Source organism: Pholcus phalangioides, unplaced genomic scaffold (genome assembly GCF_987345545.1).
Source record: "Pholcus phalangioides strain wild (caught in Gottingen) unplaced genomic scaffold, Ppha-v1.0 ptg000021l_1, whole genome shotgun sequence".
NCBI lineage: Eukaryota > Metazoa > Arthropoda > Arachnida > Araneae > Pholcidae > Pholcus > Pholcus phalangioides.
The window spans coordinates 3,405,942-3,429,893 of record NW_028301614.1 but is presented as its reverse complement, the minus strand read 5'-3'; the positions used below and the strand labels follow the sequence as shown (position 1 = coordinate 3,429,893).

At 35.3% G+C, this 23,952-nt stretch overlaps 1 protein-coding gene across 1 annotated transcript in view; it reads left to right on the top strand.

Annotated features, from left to right (window-relative positions):
* The first annotated feature begins 830 nt into the window (after window positions 1–830).
* The window catches only part of LOC149070500 (solute carrier family 22 member 13-like), a 159,241-nt gene continuing 136,119 nt past the window's right edge, over window positions 831–23,952 (top strand). The window contains exon 1 of the mRNA XM_089249031.1: window positions 831–1,738. Within this exon, the coding sequence (XP_089105157.1) occupies window positions 1,346–1,738 (393 nt within the window). The 5' untranslated portion in view covers window positions 831–1,345. The remainder of the gene's footprint in view (window positions 1,739–23,952) is intronic.

The window sequence follows — 23,952 nt, the reverse complement described above, 5'->3', positions numbered from 1 at the left end:
ATTAAAAAAAATATACAAAAAAATAGAGATTTTATCGTGAAAATCACCCTCCGGTCATTTTAACCGGTATCGGTCTTTCTAGGTAGAAAGAGATTTTGGTCTTTCTAGTGTCAAATAAAAATTATTTGCTAAACATCAATCATTCCAAAAAGTAAATCAATCAGTAATCAGCAATAAGTGATCAGCAATCAATTGTAAACAATCGGCTATTGTTAACAGAATCCCAGAGTACCGATGCGATCGTAAGCGAGCACTATATCGGATTCAGTCCTTTCAGCCAAAGTTCAAATCCCCTGTGAGAACTTTGAAAACAAAACTTTTCTCAAGTATGTGTGAGGGGGGAGAGCGAAGTTATTCGTTAAAAGCATTTTGTTGTCATCTTAACCGTAACCTTTCTTCTCGCGGAATAGCTAAGACGCATAAAACAAAACAAAAACTTTCAAGTGCGCTATAGTGTTACTGAGAAACACACACACACAAGGGCGTCATAAAACCACTTAAGGTTCCGGGCATCCTCTCTCTGACTCCTTTTCTCAAAGTAGCTCGAACCCAAGATGCTTCTGGTCGTCACATTCATTAGCCTTAACCCCCCCTAAACTGCCGGCTCCATCAATATCAGTTGCCCAACAACCCTGTCGGAAACCTCACTTTCGGAACCGTCCAACCGAAAACCTGATTACAAGTGGATTTCTCTTTTTCATCTATAAATACACGTTCGCGTGCCAACCCTCAAGCATCTTCAAAAGAAACCAGATGACGACGGGGTGTATAGGAAGTTTTCTTCTCCTCCTCCTTTAAATCTTTTTCTTTGCCCGTCACTGAAGGCGATCAAAACCTGTCGGGTGATTTAGAAGCAAACAACTCAACTCGGTCCCGAACCTGCTGCCGGTAGTTTCGAATCGTCTCTGCGCGTCTTCCATACATCTCTCAGATGCCCGAGAGGAAGCAACGCGTGAAGACCGTGTTTCTTGGAGCTCTCTCTGGTCCGATCGATTGATCAGTTGGAGCAGCATCTTCGTGGCTAGACTTGTGATGGAAGATCACTTTCCACGAGCTGTGTGACGGATGTTATCAAGTGATTTTTAAGTGAAAATTACGCATCAATATTTTTCTGGAATGATAACTAGAGGGTTTATTACCTCAAGATGAACTCATCCTCTAAATTTAGACGAGTTTCTGCTTGATTAAATTTTCACTATAGCTCCGACATGTAAGGACTTTTTTGGTGGAAGAGACCACACTATAATATCTTCTTGTGCTGAAGGATTTCGTTGAAGAATGGGGGGAAAAATGAATTACATCGAATTGTGTTTGAAATTATGAGTCCTTAGTGTGTTCTGTGGAAATGGGTTTCAACGCTGCTCTGGCAGACGCCGGTGAGTTCGGGTTGTACCAACGTCTCCTGTGCTTTGTGTTTTTACTGACTGCGATATCGTATCTGTCCTTCAGTTACTGGATACAGATATTTATACTTTTGGTGCCGGACCATACATGTAGAATCAGGACGTTGAATGAATCAGCAACGTCCAACTCGAGTAGTGTCTTCGCTAAGGTGCTCAGTAGTGAACGGTGTTACGTGACTTTCTCTGGACTCGACGGTAACGACACGTCGTCTTTCGTCGCGACTGAAGTCGGTGGGAATTCAGGTATCAACGAGAGTAGTAGTAGTTGGAATTCACCCTGTACCGAAGGATGGGATTATGACTTTTCCTTGTTATTTCCTACTGCGGCAACGGAGGTGAGTTTTCTCCTGTTGAATGTAGATTATTTGAAATTTCATTTCTAAAAATTCAACAATTACTTTTTTTTTTAAATATATAAAACCGTTGTACGAAACTTAAACTTCCTTCGAAAAAACTAAATAAATCTCCACCTCTGCTAGTGTATAACTAGCGGAGCTGTTAGAAATGGAAAGGTCCGACGCAAAATATTCACGCGAAAAAAAATTTAATTAATTATATAAAATTAAATAACTTAATTAAACATAAACAGTTTTTATTACATTATTGTCACTAGGTGACACTATAATATTATATTCATGGTCTGATCTAGTAGAAGAAACGACTAAATTTCAACACTTTCACAAATCGATGTTCAATTCGTTCACGTTAATTTCAAGAGGGCATTATTTATTGCAAAGAAGCGAGAACATTCTCATGACAACTCCCCCGATCTAACATCAGTGATGAAAGAAGTGTGACTTAATCACCATATAAGACCAGTGTTCTTCAACCGCTGATCCCAGGACAGGCGCCGGTCCGTGAGAATTTTCTGACGGTCTTCGAGAAATTTCGACCAATTCGTCTTGACCGTCAGCGGGTGTTTTTATTTTTGCAAATATTATTTTTCCTGTTTATTTTTTTTCATCGGTCTTCGATCTATTTCTCCCGATTATTAATTTTTTGCCAGTCTGAAAATTATTTCACTTATTCATTGATTTGTGGGCCCACATCGGGGCTATAAAGGATCCGTGTCGAATATTGAGCCCTATATTCTAGAACATTATTTTTTTTTTTTCTGAGATAATTTTTTCATTAAGTTAGACCTTTCAAATCAATTCTGAAATTTTTTCATTCAGTACAAATTTTCGTTCTGAAAAAATTTTTTTGCTAGTATTCCAGAACATATTTTTCTTTATGTCTGAAAAAGAAGTATTCTGAATGCAGTTTAACTCCTCTAAACGGTCATCCCTCTTTTACGGTCAAAGGTAATTATGTTTTTCTACAAAAATCTTCAATAACAAAACCCTCAGATATGATCACCTCTCTTTCACGTACGGTCTTTTTGTTTAACCGGTGTCCAGAAATGAAATATTTTACAGCATTTCACTAAAGAATTCTGTATATATATACAGTACTTTCAATAATTCTGAAAACATTTTTCACTGATTTTGAACATTTATTAAAGCATTTATTAAAACATAAATTAAAACATTTCTTTGAATTCTGCACACATATTTTATTGATTCTGTGTGGGAAATATTTTACTAATAAATATATTTTATTGTTTCCAGAAATATTTTAAATTTTTTTAAAACATTTCTTTCAATTGTTATGGAAATCTGTTTCATTAGTTTTGCAAATATTTCTTTCAATAATTTTGCAAATATTTCTTTCAATAATTTTGCAAATATTTTTTTCAATAATTTTGTAAATATTTCTTTCAATAATTTTGCAAATATTTTTTTCAATAATTTTGTAAATATTTCTTTCAATAATTTTGTAAATATTCCTTTTAATGATTTTGTAAATATTCCTTTCAATAATTTCGCAAATATTTCTTTCAATAATTTTACAAATATTCCTTTTAATAAATTTGTAAATACTTTTATTAATTATAAAAACATTTCCAATAATATTTGGCAAATATTCCCTTCAATAATTCTATGAATTATTTCTTTAGCTCTGGAAATATTTTCCATTAATTTGCATGATTTGCTCAATACTCTTGCTACGAATTCTGAAAATAATTTCTTTCAATAGTTCTGAAATCTCTTCTCTCATTACTTCTGGATTTTTTCTTAAAAATAATTTCGAAACTATCTTTATCATTAATTCTGACATTCCTTTTTTTTCATGGAGATTTCTTTTAGCATTTTTATGAGTTCTGTGACTATAGTAAGCCTTATCGTCGGTGAGCCACTGCAAAAAGTTCCGAGGACCATGCGTTGAAAAGACACTGACCTTACAGTCCAGAAAACAGATTACCTAAGGCAATGATTATGCTAGATTTGGATTGTATAGGGTGTTCCATAAGTTCTTAAATAGTTTAAAAGTTCATAAATATTGAAGGAACTGGTATATTTAAATGCGGTTTGCAAAAACGTTATTCTCACGAAGAGTTTATATTTGGTATAGAGAAAAAACTGTTCAAGTTTTTGTCGATAGAGGGTTCTGCACAAATTGGACCTGAACCTATTTTTAATGTCTTCTGCTCCCAAAACGTTTGCAAAGCATTAGCCGGCGATTAGCGGCTGAGGTAAAACTATTTCCCCAATAGTGTTTCAGGTCAAGATCACGCTATAAAAATTTTGTAAACGTTCTTTTATAAAACTTGAAAAATGCGACCAGTAAGCTTATTTGTTATATTCGTTTGAATGTAGCCAATATACTTATTGGTTGTTTTTTTCAAGTTTTATAAAATATCTTTCATCATACTTTTATGGCGTAATTCTGGCCTTATCCATCTCTTATATGTAATCGATATTTCACCAAAATTTTAAAGTGTAATCCCAGTCTTAGAAAAAATCTATCATTAATATACTGTGAATGTCTTCACTTATTTTCATGGTCTCAACTCTAATTGTCATTTAGATTTCCCCTTTAAAGCGTTTTCCCGCTTGCACCGTTCCTTCATGATGGTTTTTTGAAAAACACTTTAAGCGGGATCCACCGTATTGATATATATATTTTTGCTATTCATACCATATGGGGTCATTTTAATGGGGGTCGAAGAAGTTTATAAGGCCCAATTTATACACAAATTCGTGAATAATTTAAAAAATCATTAAAACAATTGAGAAGGAATTGACATATTTGAATGTGGTTTGCGGAAATGTTATTCACTCGAAAGGACATTATTTTGGTACAGAAAAAAGTTAAAATTTTGCCTATATATAGAGTGCCAAGAAAACCAGTCCTGCATGTGTGGTTGGACCTGAACCCTTCTTCAATCTTTTCTGTGTTCAAAACGTTCCTGAAACTCCAGCCGTAAATTCGCGGGCTGATATAAAACAACTTCACCAATACGAACATAACAAGGAAAACCTTAAGTTAGTGCCGGTAACAGAGAAAAGCCAGAGAAATGAGCTGCTAATTGTACACCCTGTATTTTTTATAGGACTCTGATTTGCATATTTCCAGCAATTTTTTTTTTCTCATGCTGCGCCTTCTATCGACGAAAATTTGAACGAAAGATATTTCTTTCTGTGCGAAAAAAAATGGTGTTACATTACGAAAAATCGATGATCACGGTACTCGAGCAATAAACGATAATCTGCATAGAAAAGTCGTAAAAATGTATTTCTTAACGTGCTTCAGAAATGTCACGTGATAATAAATGGCAACTTGGGCAAGGAATTTGTAAATTCAAATAAGGCACTCCTTCTATGCCCCGTATTATACGATGCCGGTGTAAGTCACGAGTGTCAATTAGGATGAGTAAAATAATAATTAGAACAGAATGAAAGTATGAAGCACCACCATCATCCTCATCTGGGCAACGTCTGGTCCCTGCTCTGGTTTTATTTTTTATATATGTAGATGAGTATGAAAGTATTGCAGAATGACACCGGTAAACCGGTTACATCCTGGTGCTGGTTGTTGTTAGTTTTTTCTTTTATGATGTCTCAGACTCTCGTGGGAATATGGTTCTTCTTTTTTTTACCTACTGGAATTCATGAAGACACGTGAAATGCTTGATATCATCCATTTCCCTCCTTTCTCTTTTATTGTGTTTCATCAGATCTTTTCTTTAGATGCATTATTTGTTACGTTTGTGTTACTCTCACAACACGGGAAGACAAATGATATTTCTATTCCTTGATCTCGAAGATTGTCTCAAATAACGTGGAAAACATTAGTATATTGCTGTTTCTTTGACGTAAAGGAAGTTTGGTCTATAGATTTTCCTGTTGATATATGAGCAGCGTTTGGAAGAATAGTTTGGAAACCCGATTTGCTTTTGAATTGTTCAAAACCTCTAGACTTAATTTATTTTTTGATGTAGTTTCGTTTTTATAAATATGTCGTCTCCACCGCTATCTCTGATCTTTTCCTTTGTTATTAATACACAAGAAAATGCGATGAGGGAATGTTTTTGATGAATTTCAAACATTAATAATGAAAGGTTTTTTTCGTTATGTTTTGGCTGATGAATATCAATGATATTTTATCATTAGGATGGATGTTTTCATTGTGTATAGAGTTAACATCAAATATTTAAAGGTTTGGAATCTTGAAACTGCTAAGCGTGGTGCGTAAAATTCATGCATAAATAAAAGTAAATAATTTATTGATCCTTTATTTACCATTGTCGTTTTTTTGGACGCTTCTTTTTACCTATATTTGACTGACTGGGGTAAAAGTATTTTCTCAGGGCGTACCAAGTCTATTGGCTCCCATAACCTTCCTTGTTCGATGCTGCTCCGTACGAATTTTTAAGCAGTGGTATTTAGTTCTGATTGTTGTACCTAAATATTGAATTGACTGCTATAAAAGTTACAAACTTGATAAAAATATTTTAAATTTTTTAAATAAATAATAATTAATTAGCACTTTTAATTTAATAAACCTTTTTTCCCCAAAGAGTTTTTCTTTTATATTTCGTTCATGTTATCACAAAATGTTTTTTTTTTTTTTTGAAAAAGTTAAATAATAGAGTTTTGACATGTAATGGGTTAGTATTGTATTTTCTACGTCTGAGCACATATTTGAACTGCAGTATTTATTCGATTTCAGTATACTTGTGAGTTCCTTCTACTCAAATTCATGATGACACGCGAAATGCTTTGATATATTTTTCATTGATGATGATGATTTCATTTGATCATCTTTTCTTCTTATTTTCCTTCATCAGATCTTTTCTTTAGATGCATAATTCGTGTTGCGTTTGTGTTCTCTCACAACACGGGAAAACAAATGACATTTCTATACCTTAATCTCGAAGATAATCATCGAAGATAGATCGCAGGTAACTTAGCAAACATAACTATTATTGTTTCTTTGACGTAAAAGAAGCTGGCCTATAGAGTTTTACGTTGTTGTATGTGCGGTATATTAATAATAGGTAGGAAACCCGATTTGTTTCTGAATTGAAATGTCAAAACCTAATCTATTTTTGAAAGTAGTTCCGTTAAAGAAAATATATAGTTACTTCTATTGTTATCTCTGATCTTCTCTTTTGTTATTAATGCACAAGTAAATATAAAAAAGGAACTAATTTTTTGGTTATATTTCTTGATGAATATCAATGATACTTTGTCATTAAGATGAATGACTTGATTGCATATATTTTCTATGAAATATTCAAAGGTTTGGAATCTTGAAATTGCCAAGCCTTGTAATCAAAATTAATGCGTAAATAAAAATAAATAATTTATTAATATTGTATTCCCTATGCCTGAAAGAAAATATTTGTGCCACAGAATTTATTATTGAATTTTAGTACTTTTGAGTCTGTTTCTACTGGAATTCATGAAGACACGTGAAATGATTTTGATTACAAGTGAAATGCTTGTTATCATCCATTTCCTTCCTTTCTTTATATTTTCTTTCGTCAGATTTTTTCTTGAGATGCTTAATTTGTGTTACGTTTATATTCTCATAACATGGGAAAAAAATGATATTTAAATACGTCAATCTCGCAGATTGTCTCAGGTAATATAGAAAACATTACTATTGTTGTTTGTTTGACTTAAAAAAAAGTTCGTCAATAGATTTTCATGTTGATATATGTGCGGTATTTTAAAGGATACCTTGGAAATCCAATTTGTTTTTGAATAGAAATGCTCAATATCTCTGGATCTAACTTATTTGTTAAAGTAGTTTCGTTTTAGAAAATATATACAGTCTTTATTATTATATATGATCTTCTGTTTGTGATTAATGCTCAAACAAATGTAATGAGGGAATGTTTTTTAGTTGGTTTCCTGACAACTATCGGATATTTTGTCATTATGTCTTGGTTTCGTACATTTTCTATGAAATATTTAAAGGTTTGAAATTTCGAAACTGCTAAGAAACACTTGAATTAAAATTTATGCGCAAATAAGAATAGGTAATTCGTAAAAATATTATTTTCAGTGCTTGAGGCAATATTTGAACTGCAGTGCATGAATGCATTATTGTATTTTGTATGTTTGTTATATTATTGTTTTTGAGTTGAATACTGCGCCACCTGTGAGAGTTCCTATTTAGTGGAAAGTCTTTTTTTTAACTTTATTCTTCATAATTCCCATGATTAAAACCACGTTAATAGATCATCATCTATATGCTACGGAAAATGTGATAAATCGGTTATTGTACATAAATAACCGGTTGTTATGCATACTTACCAATCGTCTTGGGAAATTTGATAAATTTATCACTTTTACCAGCGAATATGCATAACATCTAAGCGTCGTTGGTAAATTTGATGAATGTAAAAAAATTATGTCTTTCACCGGAGATTATGCACATTACCCAAGCGTTTTTAGTATTGTTCCTTTATCTGTGATTATGCATAATTTCATAGTGTGATTTGTGAATTCAATAAACATGAAAAAAAATCTAAATGGGTCTAGTATGTGTGTATTGATGATCCCCGATGTATTGATAAAAAAATTTACGAACCCGCCCTGATTTAATGATGTAATACATGTATGAGGTATCTTGTATAGGAAGTATATCATATGCATGTACATTATGCATAATCACCGGTAAAAGTGATTAATTTAGAGAAATTTATAAAATTTACCAACGACGCTTGAGTATTATGCATAATCACTGGTAAAAGTCATTCATTTCCGCAAATTTATCAAACTTACCAAATGCTCTGTGATTATGCATAATAACTGGTTATTATGTATAATTAACGAATTTATAACATTTACCACGAGTAACATATACATACATTGAAAAAATATATACAACTAAATTTTTGTGTCAACGCAAGGTATTTTCTGACTTAAGGAAGTTGGTCTGTAGATGTTCATGTTGTATATATAAGCGGTATTTTTACTTCCTTTCCCATTGAATTGTTTTTCTTCGAGGGATTTCATTGCCAAGACCATTTCGATTTCTTCATAGGTAATAATTCAATTTCATACTGAGCTTACGCTTCTTTCTTCAAGAAAAAAAGATAGAAAAGCATGTTTTATTATTAATGAACGAGCTTTGAAAAATAGCTGTTTTTCCCCAGCAGATATCTGACACGATCAGTCCTGAAATCCAAGCTGCATCAAGATGAATGCGGCTCTCTCTTTTATAGATATTACTAATAGCACGCATGATTCCACACAGCAACGTAAGCTATTTAGAAGTGTGAGAAAAGACATCACGAAGCGTTGATCTAATCCTAAAGAATCGACTGACCACAGATACACGCATAGAAACGATAAATCATTCAACGATAATCGGTGATTTATTCCCTGCTGTCTTGATCGCGAAATTTCTGTTTAACAAACCTACACCCCGTGTCAGGCAAAAAAATCGATCAATTTAATCCCACGTCTTTAGAAACGCATCTGATGGCTTTTATTTCATTATACACTATATCGGATTATTTTATAGTCTCGAACCTAATCAAACTTCGAGATAATGTCTAATCACCATACTTATACAGTGATCAATACGCCCTATACGGGCTCAGATAATGATAATGTTGTTCTGGTTGTCGGTTCTATAATAGGCTTTATTACTACGGACGAGCCCACGCAGTCGTTAGAAATTCAGGATAGGTCTCAGTAACGTTATGACAAGGGTTGGGTTTCTGACGTCATAAAATGTTCTCTGACGGTGTCACAAACTGGTTTAAACCGTCAAAAACTGTTTAAAAAAATTTCAAAAAAATTTTCGGACAATGTTTTAAACACAACAAATGTTTATTATTACAGGATGTGAAACTTACTTTTTTTGCATAATACAATGTTTTATATTTAAAAGTAATCAATTTATTACAATAATTGAAAAAAATATTAATTATAATTGGCATCGCAATTTTGGAATTTTTTCGACATAAAAAGTGTCTAGGACAGATATAGAATAAGTAGATAACAATATAAGGGTTTCAAAAAATATTTTCACAATCAAAGCAGAGTTGGCGGGACTTGATACCCAGAGCATTGCTTTGCAAGTTTAGATACATCTTTAATTAGAAAACTACTGCATTATATGAATGCGAGAAAATATGCCGCATCTTATTCTAACTTTAGTCATTCTTACTTTTGCAGAAAGGATAAGTTGTAGCAGTTTTTAAAGCATTATATGCAATCAGCGCTGCCGAATTGAGGAGCATTTCAGTGTTACGATTACGTATTTTGATATAAATAATAAAATACAAAATGAGGAGTAAATCGCGTTTTACTCACATCTATCCGGTTTTTCTCCCAACTTTTCTCCGTTTTTTCAATTCCAATTTCCAAATATTGTACTTGGAAACGGGGAATATTTTGTTGGCCTTATGAGAGACAGGGCAACAACTTTCTTATCGGGTTTCTGAGAACAGGGTGTCCGCATTAAAAAGTTATTTTTTTTACTTTAACAACTATACAACCTCTTGCAATATGAATCACCTAACTGAGGTCTGCACGTTATTTGTGTGTGGTTACATTTGTAATTGAAAGTATGCATCTCTAGCATCAACGGTTCACCAGTAATTTGCAGTGCGTGTTGTTAGCTATGCACCCTGAATATTCTGATGTCATGCATAATAAGGATATTGTTTGAGGTATCTGGGACTTTCTAGATAATTGAAAAACAGAAACAAACATTAAATGCTGATTTCTGCAATCAATCAATAATAGGGTAAAATAACTTTTTTAACACATACAAACAGAGAAACAGCAATTATTTACAAATATGTATACACACATATGTAAGGAGTTGCAGAAATTTCGAAATGTTAAGAACCATCTCGTGAATTGAAGAATATCGAATCATTTAATAGTTTTTACTTCAACTTTCATGATATTCTCTAACCAAATTGGATATTTTATTAGAATATATACATATATATTGTCCAAAATAATTCTGAAGGGAATAGAAAATTATTATGCGATATTTATTCTTTGTATAACATAGTCACTTTAAACATACAATCAATGTGTGTGTGTGTTTTCAATGGGAATTTTTATAATGAAAAAACAAAAATGAAACAGGTTTTTGACGTGAAAGTCTAAACTACGATTTGGACAATACATTCTAATCCCATAGCACGTCGAGTCATCTGATGAGGACCAGTGACCTCAATCATAATTTTGTGTGAAAGGCCACATAATTTGAGGGGCCCACGGCACATTCACAGATCACTTAATTGACCCTCAACATTAAGTTTTTAATCACAGATCACTCAACAAACCTGCGGCGCATTTGCAGATCACTTAAGAACTGCGGCGCTGTTCTTAAGATCACTTAATTAAGTGGTCCGCACTCTCCCAAAGGTTGAAAACACTCTTAATTTAAACCGTCAAAAACTATCATGCATCAAAAACATGCCAACCCTGGTTACGATCGTATATTAAACTTTCGATTTCTTTTATGAACTCAACGTCGTCATAAAGTGAGTATGTGAGTATGATACTCATACCAATCACTTTTTGCACGAGTTCGCGTCTCAGCGACATACTTTTTTTAATTTCTCTTTCTCACATGGTAAAGAAGATGAGCTCAAAGTAACTGGTATCAAGTAACGTGTTTCCCATAATCGCATTTTATCGTGATATTCAAGGAACCGGTTCACGACGCGACAGTCTTGGGAAAAAAAGTATTTTTCTTTTCACGATAACAAATATTCATCTTTATTCCGTGCATAGCAGAAGGTCAACGATTGAATGCACTTGGAAGAGTATTAACTCGATCAGTGTTGAATGATTAATGATATCCGGGCCCATCGTATTTACAGAAACACGGATTCTGTTTAGCTGATGAAACATCGTACAATTATACAAATTCGATCTTCTTTTATACAGTTTGTCACGGCCAGAATTATAATTTCTATATGGTGTTTTTCAGAAATGTAATTACAAACTTCTGGGATGGGTCTGATGTTTATAGTCAAAACGTAATCATAAGAAATATAGTGCCATAAACGCTGCCATTATACGCAAGTCTTTTGACGCAGGGCCGCAACTAGATGCTTGGTCACCCGGGGCAAGCGCGCATTTTGACGCCCTCTTGTAATGTTGAAGGAGGGGTTTCAGAATAAAATTTGCGGCCCCTCGGGTCTAGCGCTCGGGGCACGAGACCCGCCTGTCCCCCCCCCCTAGTGGTGGCCCTGTTTTGACGTCCACAAGAAAATTGCGAATGCCCCGCAAGACATTTTCTTTGGAGTGAATTAAAGTTATAGAATCTGCTGAAACGCACGCTTGGAATCATTTACACGGAAAACGTCAGGTTTGTTCTGGATCATGAAATTGGTGCTTTTGACCTTGCATCGCAACTTTCGAGTTTTCTTTGTGCACCCCATAAACCTCATAGAAAGTTGCAATGTCTCGATGAAACACTAGGTATGGATGCTCTCTGGAGGATATAAACAGTATAAATTTCATTCATGTACATATTGGTGTAAAAGTATAAATTTATTGCATTCGTTTCCAGCATTAAAAATATATATATAATTTTTTTTTGTTAACGGATACTTAATTTAAGTCGCTTCACGGACGTATCAACGGGCGTATTTCACCAAAAATTGATAGGTAAGTCCATGATTCTTTTAAAATACTTATTGAAGAACAGTAGGTTTCCTAACAGTGATTTTATAGACTTCCCGCGCGCGTTTACAGATCCTGAATCAAAGATCCCAGTAGTAACTAGAAATTAAACCAAACTGGCTTTATCAAAGGGACCTCTGGAGATAAATCCTTTATCAGGATGGCCTCTGGAGGTAAGGGGGCGAACATAGTGCAGGCTAGTTTCCGATTCTGCAAGTCGGTGCCGTTACGGATTGGTTAAAAAATTGAAATTCAAGTTTTGAACCAATCAGCAATGGCACTGACTCGCAGATTCTGGAACCAGCGTGCACTATGTTCGAATTCTAAGGCACCTATGAAGAGCAGCGGACTTGTTGTGTCCATCTTTTAGCACTACAATCGACATCATATTTTGCCACTCCAAGCGATGTTTCAGAAATACTTAAAAAATAAAGCAGAATAGGAGACAGTGAAATAAGTCAGCATGAATAAGTCAGGATGGAATTTCAAGAAGCTGCATCTCAAGGTTTGTTTAAAGCAGTGGTTCTCAAACTTTTTCCACCCTCTGCATTTTCACCCTAGTCATGTGCGGTCATCTCCAGCTCCTAGCAGAAAATTAGTCAATATTGCACATCTATTAAGAGATGGTATTTTTTTCGGATCGAAATATACTAAAAAATTGAATTTTCTGGATGAACTTCCAACTAATATTTGAAAAGAAAAGTGATTTGTCTTCTCCGGGAATCGAACCCGCACACAAATCTCTTTACATACCAGGCAAGCGCGCTAACTAAATTTTTCTTTCCAAATATTAGTTTCAGCATAACATCGAGAAAATTAAATTTCTCAGTATATTGTACATTCATTTTAAAGGACCGCATCAAAGTACGAACACCCACAAACATTAATATCTCCATCTCGTCACTGTGTCCCTCGGAGCAGCGACGCACACTTTAAGAATAACTGGTTTTACCCGTTTTTGTTTCTTCGTATATGCCACTAATACGACATGTAGACATTCAAAAAACATCAAATAATCAAAAATGATGCCATATTGAAGAAAATTTCAATACTGGCAATTTATAATGACTTCTAGGATAACGTATCACAACTAGCGGAATAGCTAAGTGAAGATTCCAGCTTTGGCGACATTTTGGTGAACGGCTCAAATGCATTTCATCCAGTACTTCAAAACACTTGGAGTGATTAAAACATTTCATTCAAGTACGAAAACTGGCCATAGATGTGTCAATCTTCAGAAACTAATATCCACTTGAATGCCCTCAACGAACGAAGTCACGTATTATCCGCGATTCATATCGCCTCAGGCACATCATTCGTACAGTATGGACGTTTGATATCTAATGACATCAATGCCTTCGGAGCTCGAGATAGCTGTATTGCAGTAACCAACAGCCTTTGCAACGCGACATACATTCGGATTCCAACGAATTACAACCCGACACCTCAACCTCAAAAACCATTTCTCGCGTTAGGACAGCAATTATCAAATAATTAATAATGTTAGATTTCCCATTTAATTACCATATGTAGAGTTGTCAAAATACAATCCGAGAGATAAGAAATTGAAAAATCTGTATTAAGTATATTTGGAACGTGTATAAAATATGTTGAGGGGTATATATACGGAGTATTTCTACATGTTTAATGAGACTATTCATAATAATAATAATTGAAGATTCAGAAAAGAAATAATTATCTAAGGGTATTCTAACAGGATATTTATCTAGTGGGACATGCGTGAGGTTCGTCGAAGAGAGACCCTTTCAAGAAATAATTACAGCGTGATTTGAGTATGCACATCGTATGTCGGGCAAGAGGAAAGAGAGTATCGCTAATTATTTATTACTTACTGTTAAAAGGAGCTGTAAAAAACTATTTATATTGAGATCACGTATAGAGAAACGTTGTGTTCTCATCGGTACCCGTTTATGAGTATAATTTTCCTATAATAATCTGCATATGTGACCGACATTCTTATCGCGATGAAACTGGTGGAATGTTGGTAATTAGCGACTTGGTGAAGGGTACTCTGACTGAGGGTCCTTTATCTTCAAATATGGCCGCCGTGAAAGGTTGGTTTTGATGATTGGTGCTTTCTCATGTAGCAAATAATTCTAGTAATAATTTTATGATTTACAATCGTATCAAAGACTAAATAAGAGAATTGTAAGAGAAATTTGCAGATGTGTCAAACTTTTTGGCTCTTGTGAACAACATTTTTGACACAATGTTAAATACAATTTTCAGTTTCTGTTAAATCACTGTGATTAACGAAATTTTCTTACTATGCCAGAAACAAATTGAATGATTTAACTGAGAACGTTTTAATCTTATTGAATCACCCAAGGGCGTGTGCAGGATCCACCTTAGGAAGAGGCACAAAAAGTTAAGGGCCAGGGGGCTGCGCACAAGGAATCTCTTCCTCGATTAAAAATTGCATAAATGGACATTTCATTTTGTGCCCAAAAATATTTTCAATTTTCGATCGTCCGTGGGGGGGGGGGGGGGGGGGGAAGAGCACTCCATGGCCCCCCCTCCTTGCACACATTTCTGCTAGCACCAAGGTTCTTTAAATTGGCTGCGTCTGGAATTCGGGGTCACCGAAAATTGCGACCGTAGTTTAAACCAGTGGTTCTCAACCGGGGGCCATATGGCCTCCTAGTGGTACTGGGATACTTCAAGGGGGCCACGGGAGAAAATTTGAAAAGGGGCCATGACTGATGGTTTGGAGGGCTGCAGAGAGCTGAGAAGAAAAATTAAGTTGTGAAGAAATAATGCTTTTATATTAGTGACTATACACTTACAGAATCCAACAAAACCACCCACAAAACCAGGGCCGTTTTAGGGCATGGACCGACCCGGGCTTCACCGCCTACATTTTGCAGCAGGTTCCCTAGGATGGGGTTTTTCGCAAGCCCCCTTCTAGATTTTTCACAGACTCCTCCTCTATATTAAATTTATAGCGTGAAAAACAAGAAATGATGAAAACCATATCAGGCCCAGGACTGTAGCTCTGTCAGTCCCACTCTCGAGAGGAGTCATGCCTGGGCAGTCTCATGTCCAAAAGTGACCCCACCTTATAATATTTTGTATAGTACAATAAATTTTGAAAATAAGTAGGAAATATGTAGGCTGTTTATTTCCGGCTGAGTATGGGACTACCATAGCATTACTTTGCCTAGGGGGCTCAGGATGGTGAGATGGTCCTGAATAGAACTCGGATTAGCGGGCAGCTCAATAAATTCTGGGCCAGTGGTCTGGAGGCCAATCTTATTTGCAAAATTTACATTCAGTATATATATAAATTCACTGAAAAAATCAATTCAATACGTATAAAGGATCTTGCTTCTAGATGAGGGTCGAAGACTCTGCGTGAGACAGGGGGGCTACGGGCAAAAAAAGGTTAAGAAACGCTGGTTTTTAAACCATGTCGGTGTGAATACCACCCTTATTCGTTCCCTTGAAAAAATTCTCGTTGTGAGTTCCAAGTACTTCCAGGGCTGTTCGTAGATCTTTGTATAACTCACATTAGAACCATACAAGCCGGGGCAGTGATCATAAAAATTGATGGAAATGTGCGTATGACTCAAAAGAGTAAGAAGAGGAGGAGTGCAAAATAAAATAAAAGCTATTTTTTTTAACGACCTGCTTATGATCCTCGTCTTACAGTAATAAACAGAGTCCTATTGTTTGCGAGACTGGGTTGACGCTTCGTAACCTTTACCCCCCCTGCAGACATGACCTAATGGTTATATGTAAGGGCCAGTTTTTATTCTTCCCTTCGGGTAATTTCTTGTTCGAGTTTACTCATTGTTTCGTGGACTGAGAAACAGCGGTAATTTGATATTATATTCTTATCGCTGCCGGTTCAAATTCAAGAATTGCTCTGTAGTTTGACTGTATTATGGCGGTGATAGGACACCGGGTTATGAGGTTGAAACTTTTTAATAAACTACTGCAATAACCACTATTTTTCTCTGCACTTGATTCTAATGTCAGTAACATGTTTATTGACATCAAGAATGATTCGGTTAGCTGATCGAGGTAACAATAATAATTTATTAACAATATTATTGAGATAAAAAACTAACTTAAATAAATTATAACTGATAATAAATGGTTACCTAAAAATGCAATTGGGAATGAATATAGTAGTTTTATTTCAGATTGTTTAGTAAATTACGAAGACAAACCGTTTATGTCTTTGAAAAAAAAATTTGCAAAAAATTATTCGAATTGATGCTTAATTAAGCAGATGTCACCAACGAAAAAGGCAAATACACGGAAAAAACTAAATTCCTAATGCATTTCGACGCACTATGGGTGCCATATCCAGCTCGAGTAAACATTTTAATACGCCACTTCTTCAGGAATGCCTTAGCCTGCATGGGGATGAAAGACATATTAGTTTGCCGGACTTTAGGCTTGAAAGTAAATACATTTTTATTGCCGCCAAATATTTCTCCCTTCCCCAAGTCTGGGCTCTAATAGGCTAGTTATTAAACCACAATACGCCACAATAGCATTAATTCGCCAAATGACGAAGATGAAGTAATATTTCTAACACCTTAAAAGGACAATCAGAATCTCTGAATTTTCGTCTTATCGCTTAAAAAATTGAATGGCAGTATGAGGGTCCTCGCTTAGTGCAGGCCTCTTATTTATATCCATGCCGACTGGAAAGCACTAGCATACTAAACAAATAATTTTCTGTTGCCTTTTTTTCGGCTAGAAAAAGTGAATGGATCCAGTAAAATCACGTTAGCATTTAGTTTATACCACGCATGCTTTATCACGAGTCATATAAAATAAGAAAAGTGATATTATGTGACGATGAAGGTGAATATATATAATAATGAACATAAAAATGCCTGTCTTTTCTCTTGCGCAGCCACGTTATGGTAGATATGAATACGTTAATTGGTTTTATGATAAAGAATGTTTGCCGTGCCCGACACGACACGGTGGGTGTCAGTAGATGTGAATCTATCCTAATTGTTTCGATACCCAGTACACTTTTATATATCTTTATTTCCAATGAACCTCGAGAAAATGACGGAGACTGAAATTTTGAAATCTTTCCATTTTTATAAGATCAGTTTTACTCGAATACATCCAGACCGGAGCGGCACACGGCAAATTGGTTGGAACCACGATTTTGTATAAGGTGAGTTTGTTGAAGATAGAGTAGATCGACTGGGCAAATTTTGTTCAACAATGTGTTTTGCTTTTTTAGCCTTGATGATTGCCTCTTCACAATGAGCTCTAAAAGGTAAACGCTCGTCTGAAATGATATTAAAGTATCTGGTAGTGTTAAGAGCCGGTGTTCTGCGGTTTCCTAACTTCGAGGTGCGGATGCGAGCAGGTCTCCCATTTAAAAATGTTTCTCAGAGAGCAAGCACACTTTCAACAGAGTACTTACGTAACATCAGAAATTCAAGCATTTGCCAATTATACATCTTCAGTTCAAAATATGGATGTCTGACAACATAAATACGTCAGGGCCATGCATACACACATACAACACGCTCCTACATGTACCGATTCATTAGAAATTCAGCAAAGGAATGTGTGCGAAGTGCATGTCGATCAAGCAGTAGTATTAAGTGCTGAGATTAATTTCAAAAGAAGCGATAAGAGGCAAGTTCTTTTTGCCAGTGATCCATATGAAGATCGATTTATTAACATTAAGAGTTCGTCTGTATTGTACACCCAAGTTTCAATATTGTGTAGTAATGACCCAAGGACACTACCTCCTGCAATTGAGGCTCAAGAAATTCACAACCTGGATTTGACATCGATTCATTGATTTGAACTCGAAAAAGATCGATCACAAAGATAGCTGCGTAACGATAGAGTGAGCTGAATCCATGCTGTCGTAGAAAATTGACACTACGATTGTAGGCATAGCCCACAATTTTAAACAACATTTTATATACAACACTTTCCGTATTTTTTCATTTTCCAGCAGACTGCCAAAATAACCAGCTCATGATGTCTTGAAAAAATAATTGCATTCAATTTGTTCGAAGTACTATAATTCGAATTATTTGATCATCTATCACGACAAAATACAGTATTTGGCCTCGTCAATCAGTCTCACACGGGTGCACAACCTTCACAGTCCAAGGGCCAGATACGTGATTTTGTCACCGCTCGCGGACCAGGAACTGCTATACGTAACGTGACAATATGGTGCATATTTTACGGGACATTAATTAATCTAGTAGTAATTAATTAATCAAGTTTTCTTTTTGTTTAATTTGTCTTGTTCTTTCTCGATGTTTTCAACGAAGCTCATTTGAGTTTTCATTCTTTAATAAAATCAAAGATTAAGATTATTTTTATAATTCATGAGTTATATGATAATTATGACTTAAGTGATAATTACGTCTTTATGTGTGTGACATTTCACATTTCAAATTCGAAGTCCGTGAATTGCATTTTAATCTACTGTGGTTTGCGGCAGCGCTTCATACCCCACCATTGGCGATTCTCAGTCATAAATGGCAGCACAGGCGTACACATGAAGAAAACGTTCGGGGGCTGAAAGTTGACAGTTGTCCCGTATATACGGAACATAGGAGGGGGAGGGGTATGCAAGATATTGCATATTCATTTTATTGGCTGGGAGCTTAGCTCCCTCGTAAAATTTATTGGGGTCGGGCTCACACAGCCTCAGCCCCCCCCCCCCCCTCCTTGTTCTGTCACCTATAAATGATCTTTACTTGCCTTTGACAACATTTTGAAAAATAATTGGTAATGCCCCAATTTCTCGTGTTTTTATCTAGGAAATAGGGTCAGCTATGGAAATATATATCTCCTTATGTGTGTCTATTGATACTTTTTACCAGAACACTTTTCGCGGGACGGATGAAACACCCTTGAAAAGCCACATTTGGCCCTCAGGTCGAAGGTTGTGCATCCCTAGCCTTATTAGTCTGCTGCGGAAGAAAAATAAGGTTATCGTAGCAAGGTTGCCATTGAGGTTGGGGGGGGGGGGGGGGGGGTTGCAGGCCCATGAATTTGAAATAGTTTCAAAAAATCACTTTTTCCCTCTTTAGACAATCTGGGCTCTGATAGACTCGTTATCAAACCACAGCATGCCAAGATTGGATTTACGAAAAATTCACCGCCACGCAATTTACCGATAGGAAAACTCACCACTAGGAAAATTCTCCGACGGAAAAATCACTGGTGGGACAATTTGCCAACAACAGTTTATAACCAGTGAGTGAGTGACTGAGTGATTGAGCAAAATCAGTGAATGTGTGACCGAGGGATTGACCGAATGAGTTTGTGAATTAATAAGCCATGTTGAGCAAACGAATAAGCCCGTGAGTGAATGAGTAGCCACATTAGTGACTCACTCACTCGCTCACTTGTCCCTCAGTCGCTCATTTGCGCACTTACTCGATTTTCTCACCTGCTCACTCACTTGTTCAGTTGCTGACATGCTCACTCACTCGTTCATTTGCTGACATGCTCACTCACTCGTTATTCATACACTCACTTGCTCACTCACTCGTTATTCATACACTCACTTGCTCAATCACAAACTCCTTCACTCACTCAACTCCTAAGTCACAAGCTCCTTCACTCTTTCCCCTGCTTATTCATTCAATTTAATCTGTTTCTTGAAACAAACTACTGAATCATTTGCTCACTAACAACCCCTGCTCACTTGTTCAATCACTCACTTGCGCACTTGCTTACTCACCTGCTCACTGACTATGTCACTTTATCGGTGAATTGTCATGTAGGTGAATTGCATCAGATCGCCAAATAGCGAGAGCGAAGTAATGTTTTTAACACCTTAAAAGGACAATCGGAATCTCCAATTTTCAAAGTCTTATCCCGTGATGGACGGACAACTCAACGAAATAAATACTTTCTACTATTTCCAAGTGTTATGACCAAATTGCACTGTATCTTATGTGTTATTTGGCGTCGAACCATGTTTTCGCTCCTTAATCCAGAACACACAACCATCGCAAGCATTCCGCGAGGCTGCTTTCACTAACCTTAAATAATAAATTCTCCTGTAGAATTATACGCTTACTGTAATATTTCCACGTCTTGAGTGTAGAAATGATGAACTCGTCAGAGAATGGAATTTTCGGGGGATTATGTTTTTCTCCTAAGCCCACGAGAGCAGTCATTTTAACCGTGATGCACGGTTTCAATTTTCTAGCAATCCGTCAACGAAATAAATCGTTTTTTAATCGCCAGTTTTTCATGTCCCGCTTCCAAGTTCCGCTCCTGTGGAAAAAAACAATTTTTTTTTTGCTTTCTATTTTCCTCTTCTTTTACTGAGTGTCTTGAGAAAAACCCTTCCAGTGTACTTATAATTTATTTAGCTGGTTCATCGGACACACGTGACCCTAATTTTCAAATAGCGTGCGCGCATCTTACACATCTGATTGATGTCTTGAGGTGACTTCCCTCGGAGGAAATTATACCATGACTTTCTCTCTCTCTCTATACGTGTATATGAAAGTAAAATCGTAATTTTGGTGTGTTATTACAGAGCTTCATTTCGACAAGGAGATACCGTGAAATCATCCGATAAATTATATGTGCTTACTTATACAATGCTAAATAGCCTCGAATTATGTGAACTCTGGTTTCATTATGCAGTGCATGCCGCTTTATGTGATCGCATCGTAATTTGAGGTTTCTGATAACAATAAAATCGGTTGATAAATATATCCGAAAAAAATCCCGGTTGTAAGTGCGATGGGCATGTCCTGTTTGGTTGAACGGAACGTGTGGAAACGGGACAAATTTTCTTTTTCTGTCTTTCAAACCGAACACTGATCAGGCTCTATCGTATCGGCTTTAGCCAATTTTTGCGATTGCTCTTGTCAAGGGGCGAGAGTGTCTGAGAAAACGTTATTAAACGCAATCACACAAATGTACACATACATAAAATTTACATATATGCAGAATATTATAGCATAAGACGTGAAAAAATGTTCAAAAACAATGAAGCAATACAAAAATATAAAAACAGTGCGAAAAATAAAAAACAATGAAGAGAAGGAAAAATGCAAAGGCAGTGCCAAAATGCAAAAATACAAAAACAAAACTGGACAACTACATTTTTCTTTCCCACAAAAACATGTTTGGAAATGTAAAATTGCGCTTTTTTTTCAATTGTTCTGAAACAATTTTTTTTCCTCTTTTTAAACCCAAAATCTTTTTTTTATTCAGAAATTGTAAGGATTTAGAATAGAACTGTCTAATTTGTGTTGTGAATTACGATACTTTTCATAATGCATTATGATCCCTTGGATAGATTCCCTTGTGAAAATCATCCGACCGAGAAATTGTGAATGAGATCAGTTGTGTTAAAGAAACTGACCATGAAAGATAATGTTCATTACACCCGGATTAGGACATTGTAAACTTAGTATAGAATTAAACAAGGAAGCCTTCTGACTTCCTATATTGTCTTACAGCCCCCTAACATACGGGAGAGGGATGAGTCTGGTCCAACCTTGGCTTCAAAGCATGCAAGAAGAAAAAACTTCGGATCAAAAAAAATTTTTACTATAAACTGTCCTGATAAGTATAAACGATTTTTTTTTCAGTTAATCGTATTGGTCAATTTCGTGCTTTGAGTAGTGATAGCAATGCTCGAATGATAACATTATTCATGATTTCAATAAACGGTGTTACTGTGTTAGCTAAATCAGTGTTCTTCGCCCGCTGGTCCGTGGCGATTTCTTAGCGGCCCACGAAACATTTGACTCAATTCATCAATTCATGTAGCTACTACATAATTTTAGATTTAATTTAAATACTGTACTGCTATCTATATCGGATTTTATTTCTGCTTTAAACCATCAGTAAGTCTGCAAATTATTATTCCTATTTGCTAATTTTCACCGGTCCGCAAACTACTTCCACTGATTGTTTTTTCTCCCTTTAATTATTTTTTGCGATCCACAAATTATTACTATTCTTCTATTCATATCTATTATTATTATAAATATACCTCTATTTATTTCTCTCCAATTTATTTATTTCCCTCTGGTCTGCAAACCATTTTTTTTCTCCTATATATATTTATTTTCTTCTGGTTCGCACAAGTTACTTGTATTATTTGTTTTTTTCTCCTGTTTATTTCCTTTTGGTCCGCAAACTACTTCTACTAATTAATTTTTCTCCTATTTATTTATTTTCTTCTGGTCTGAAAGTTACTTCTACTATTTATTTGTCTTTTGCTGATCCGCAAATTACTACCCTTGTGTATTTTTTCTCCTATTTACTTATTTTCTTCTTTCTGGTAGGCAAGATATTTCTACTATTTATTTTTTCTCCTATTTATTTATCTTTTGATGATCCGCAAATTACTACGACTTTATTTATTTTTTCTCCTGTTCTATTTCGGCTGGTTTAAAATTACTTCCCCTATTCATTTACTTTTAGCCGGTCCACAAATCATTCCTCCTATTTGATTGTATTTTGCCGGTCCTCAACATGATTCTTACTGTTGATTTCTCCCCCCCCCCCTATTTATTCATTTCCTTCTAATCCGCAAACTACAACTAATCTATTTTTTTCTCCTACTTATCCATCTTTTTCTCTTCGTCCGCAAAAAAACATAATATTACTATTCATTTTTACTATTTTCAGTTTTACTATTTTTTTTTTCTGTTAGTCCGCAAGTTACTTCTATGTTTTTGCCAGTTCACCAATATTACCACCATTTATTTGTATTTATTCTTATGTTAAATTCTACTATACATTATTTCTCCGATTTAAATCCGTGGAATTTTCAACTATTTCGCAGGTCCGCAGTTGTAAAAAAATTGAAAAACACTGCATTGAATGGTTTCAGTAAAATTATTTGAACCGTTTTTTTTTTTAAAATATTAACAAGGCAAGAAAATATTTCAGCAAACTCTTTTCCAACAATCTTACTCTCACTATTTATCCGATGGATTTTTCAATGCAAAACGGCCTCACACTTAGCTTTAGGGTCAACATCCAGAATCGATTAATATCTCTCCTCACTAAATATACTCATCGGAGTACTATAACATCTAGTTTTTATGCCAATAATCATAGGTCAAACAGTGGATTTCTTGTTTTTTAATGAATTGCCAATGTTAAAAATGGCGTTGAAACTAAATTTATTCCTCCCATGTCTTTTAAATATGAAATTGAATATCTGCTAAAACAAAAATTTAAATTTTTCTGCCTGTAAATATTGTTTTTGTCTATTCTATTTAATTCTGTCTCAAAGAATGTCCAAATTTCTTCAGCTGAGAAAAAAGAAAAAAAGAAGAAACATGGAGGTTAATTTGAATATATATATAAGGAAAGCGGAATATTTATGATAAATACATAGCGTATATATCCAGCACTAGCAGAAATAATATGTTTTTACAGTGTCATCTCTTTTCAGTTTTATTCATTTTTTCCTATCAAGAAGTTGTCATTATTTTCGGATTCTGACGGCTTCAGATACAATCTGGATGAAGAATTCTTCGTTACAGTGCTGAACAAAAGCCCTGACAATAATATAATTG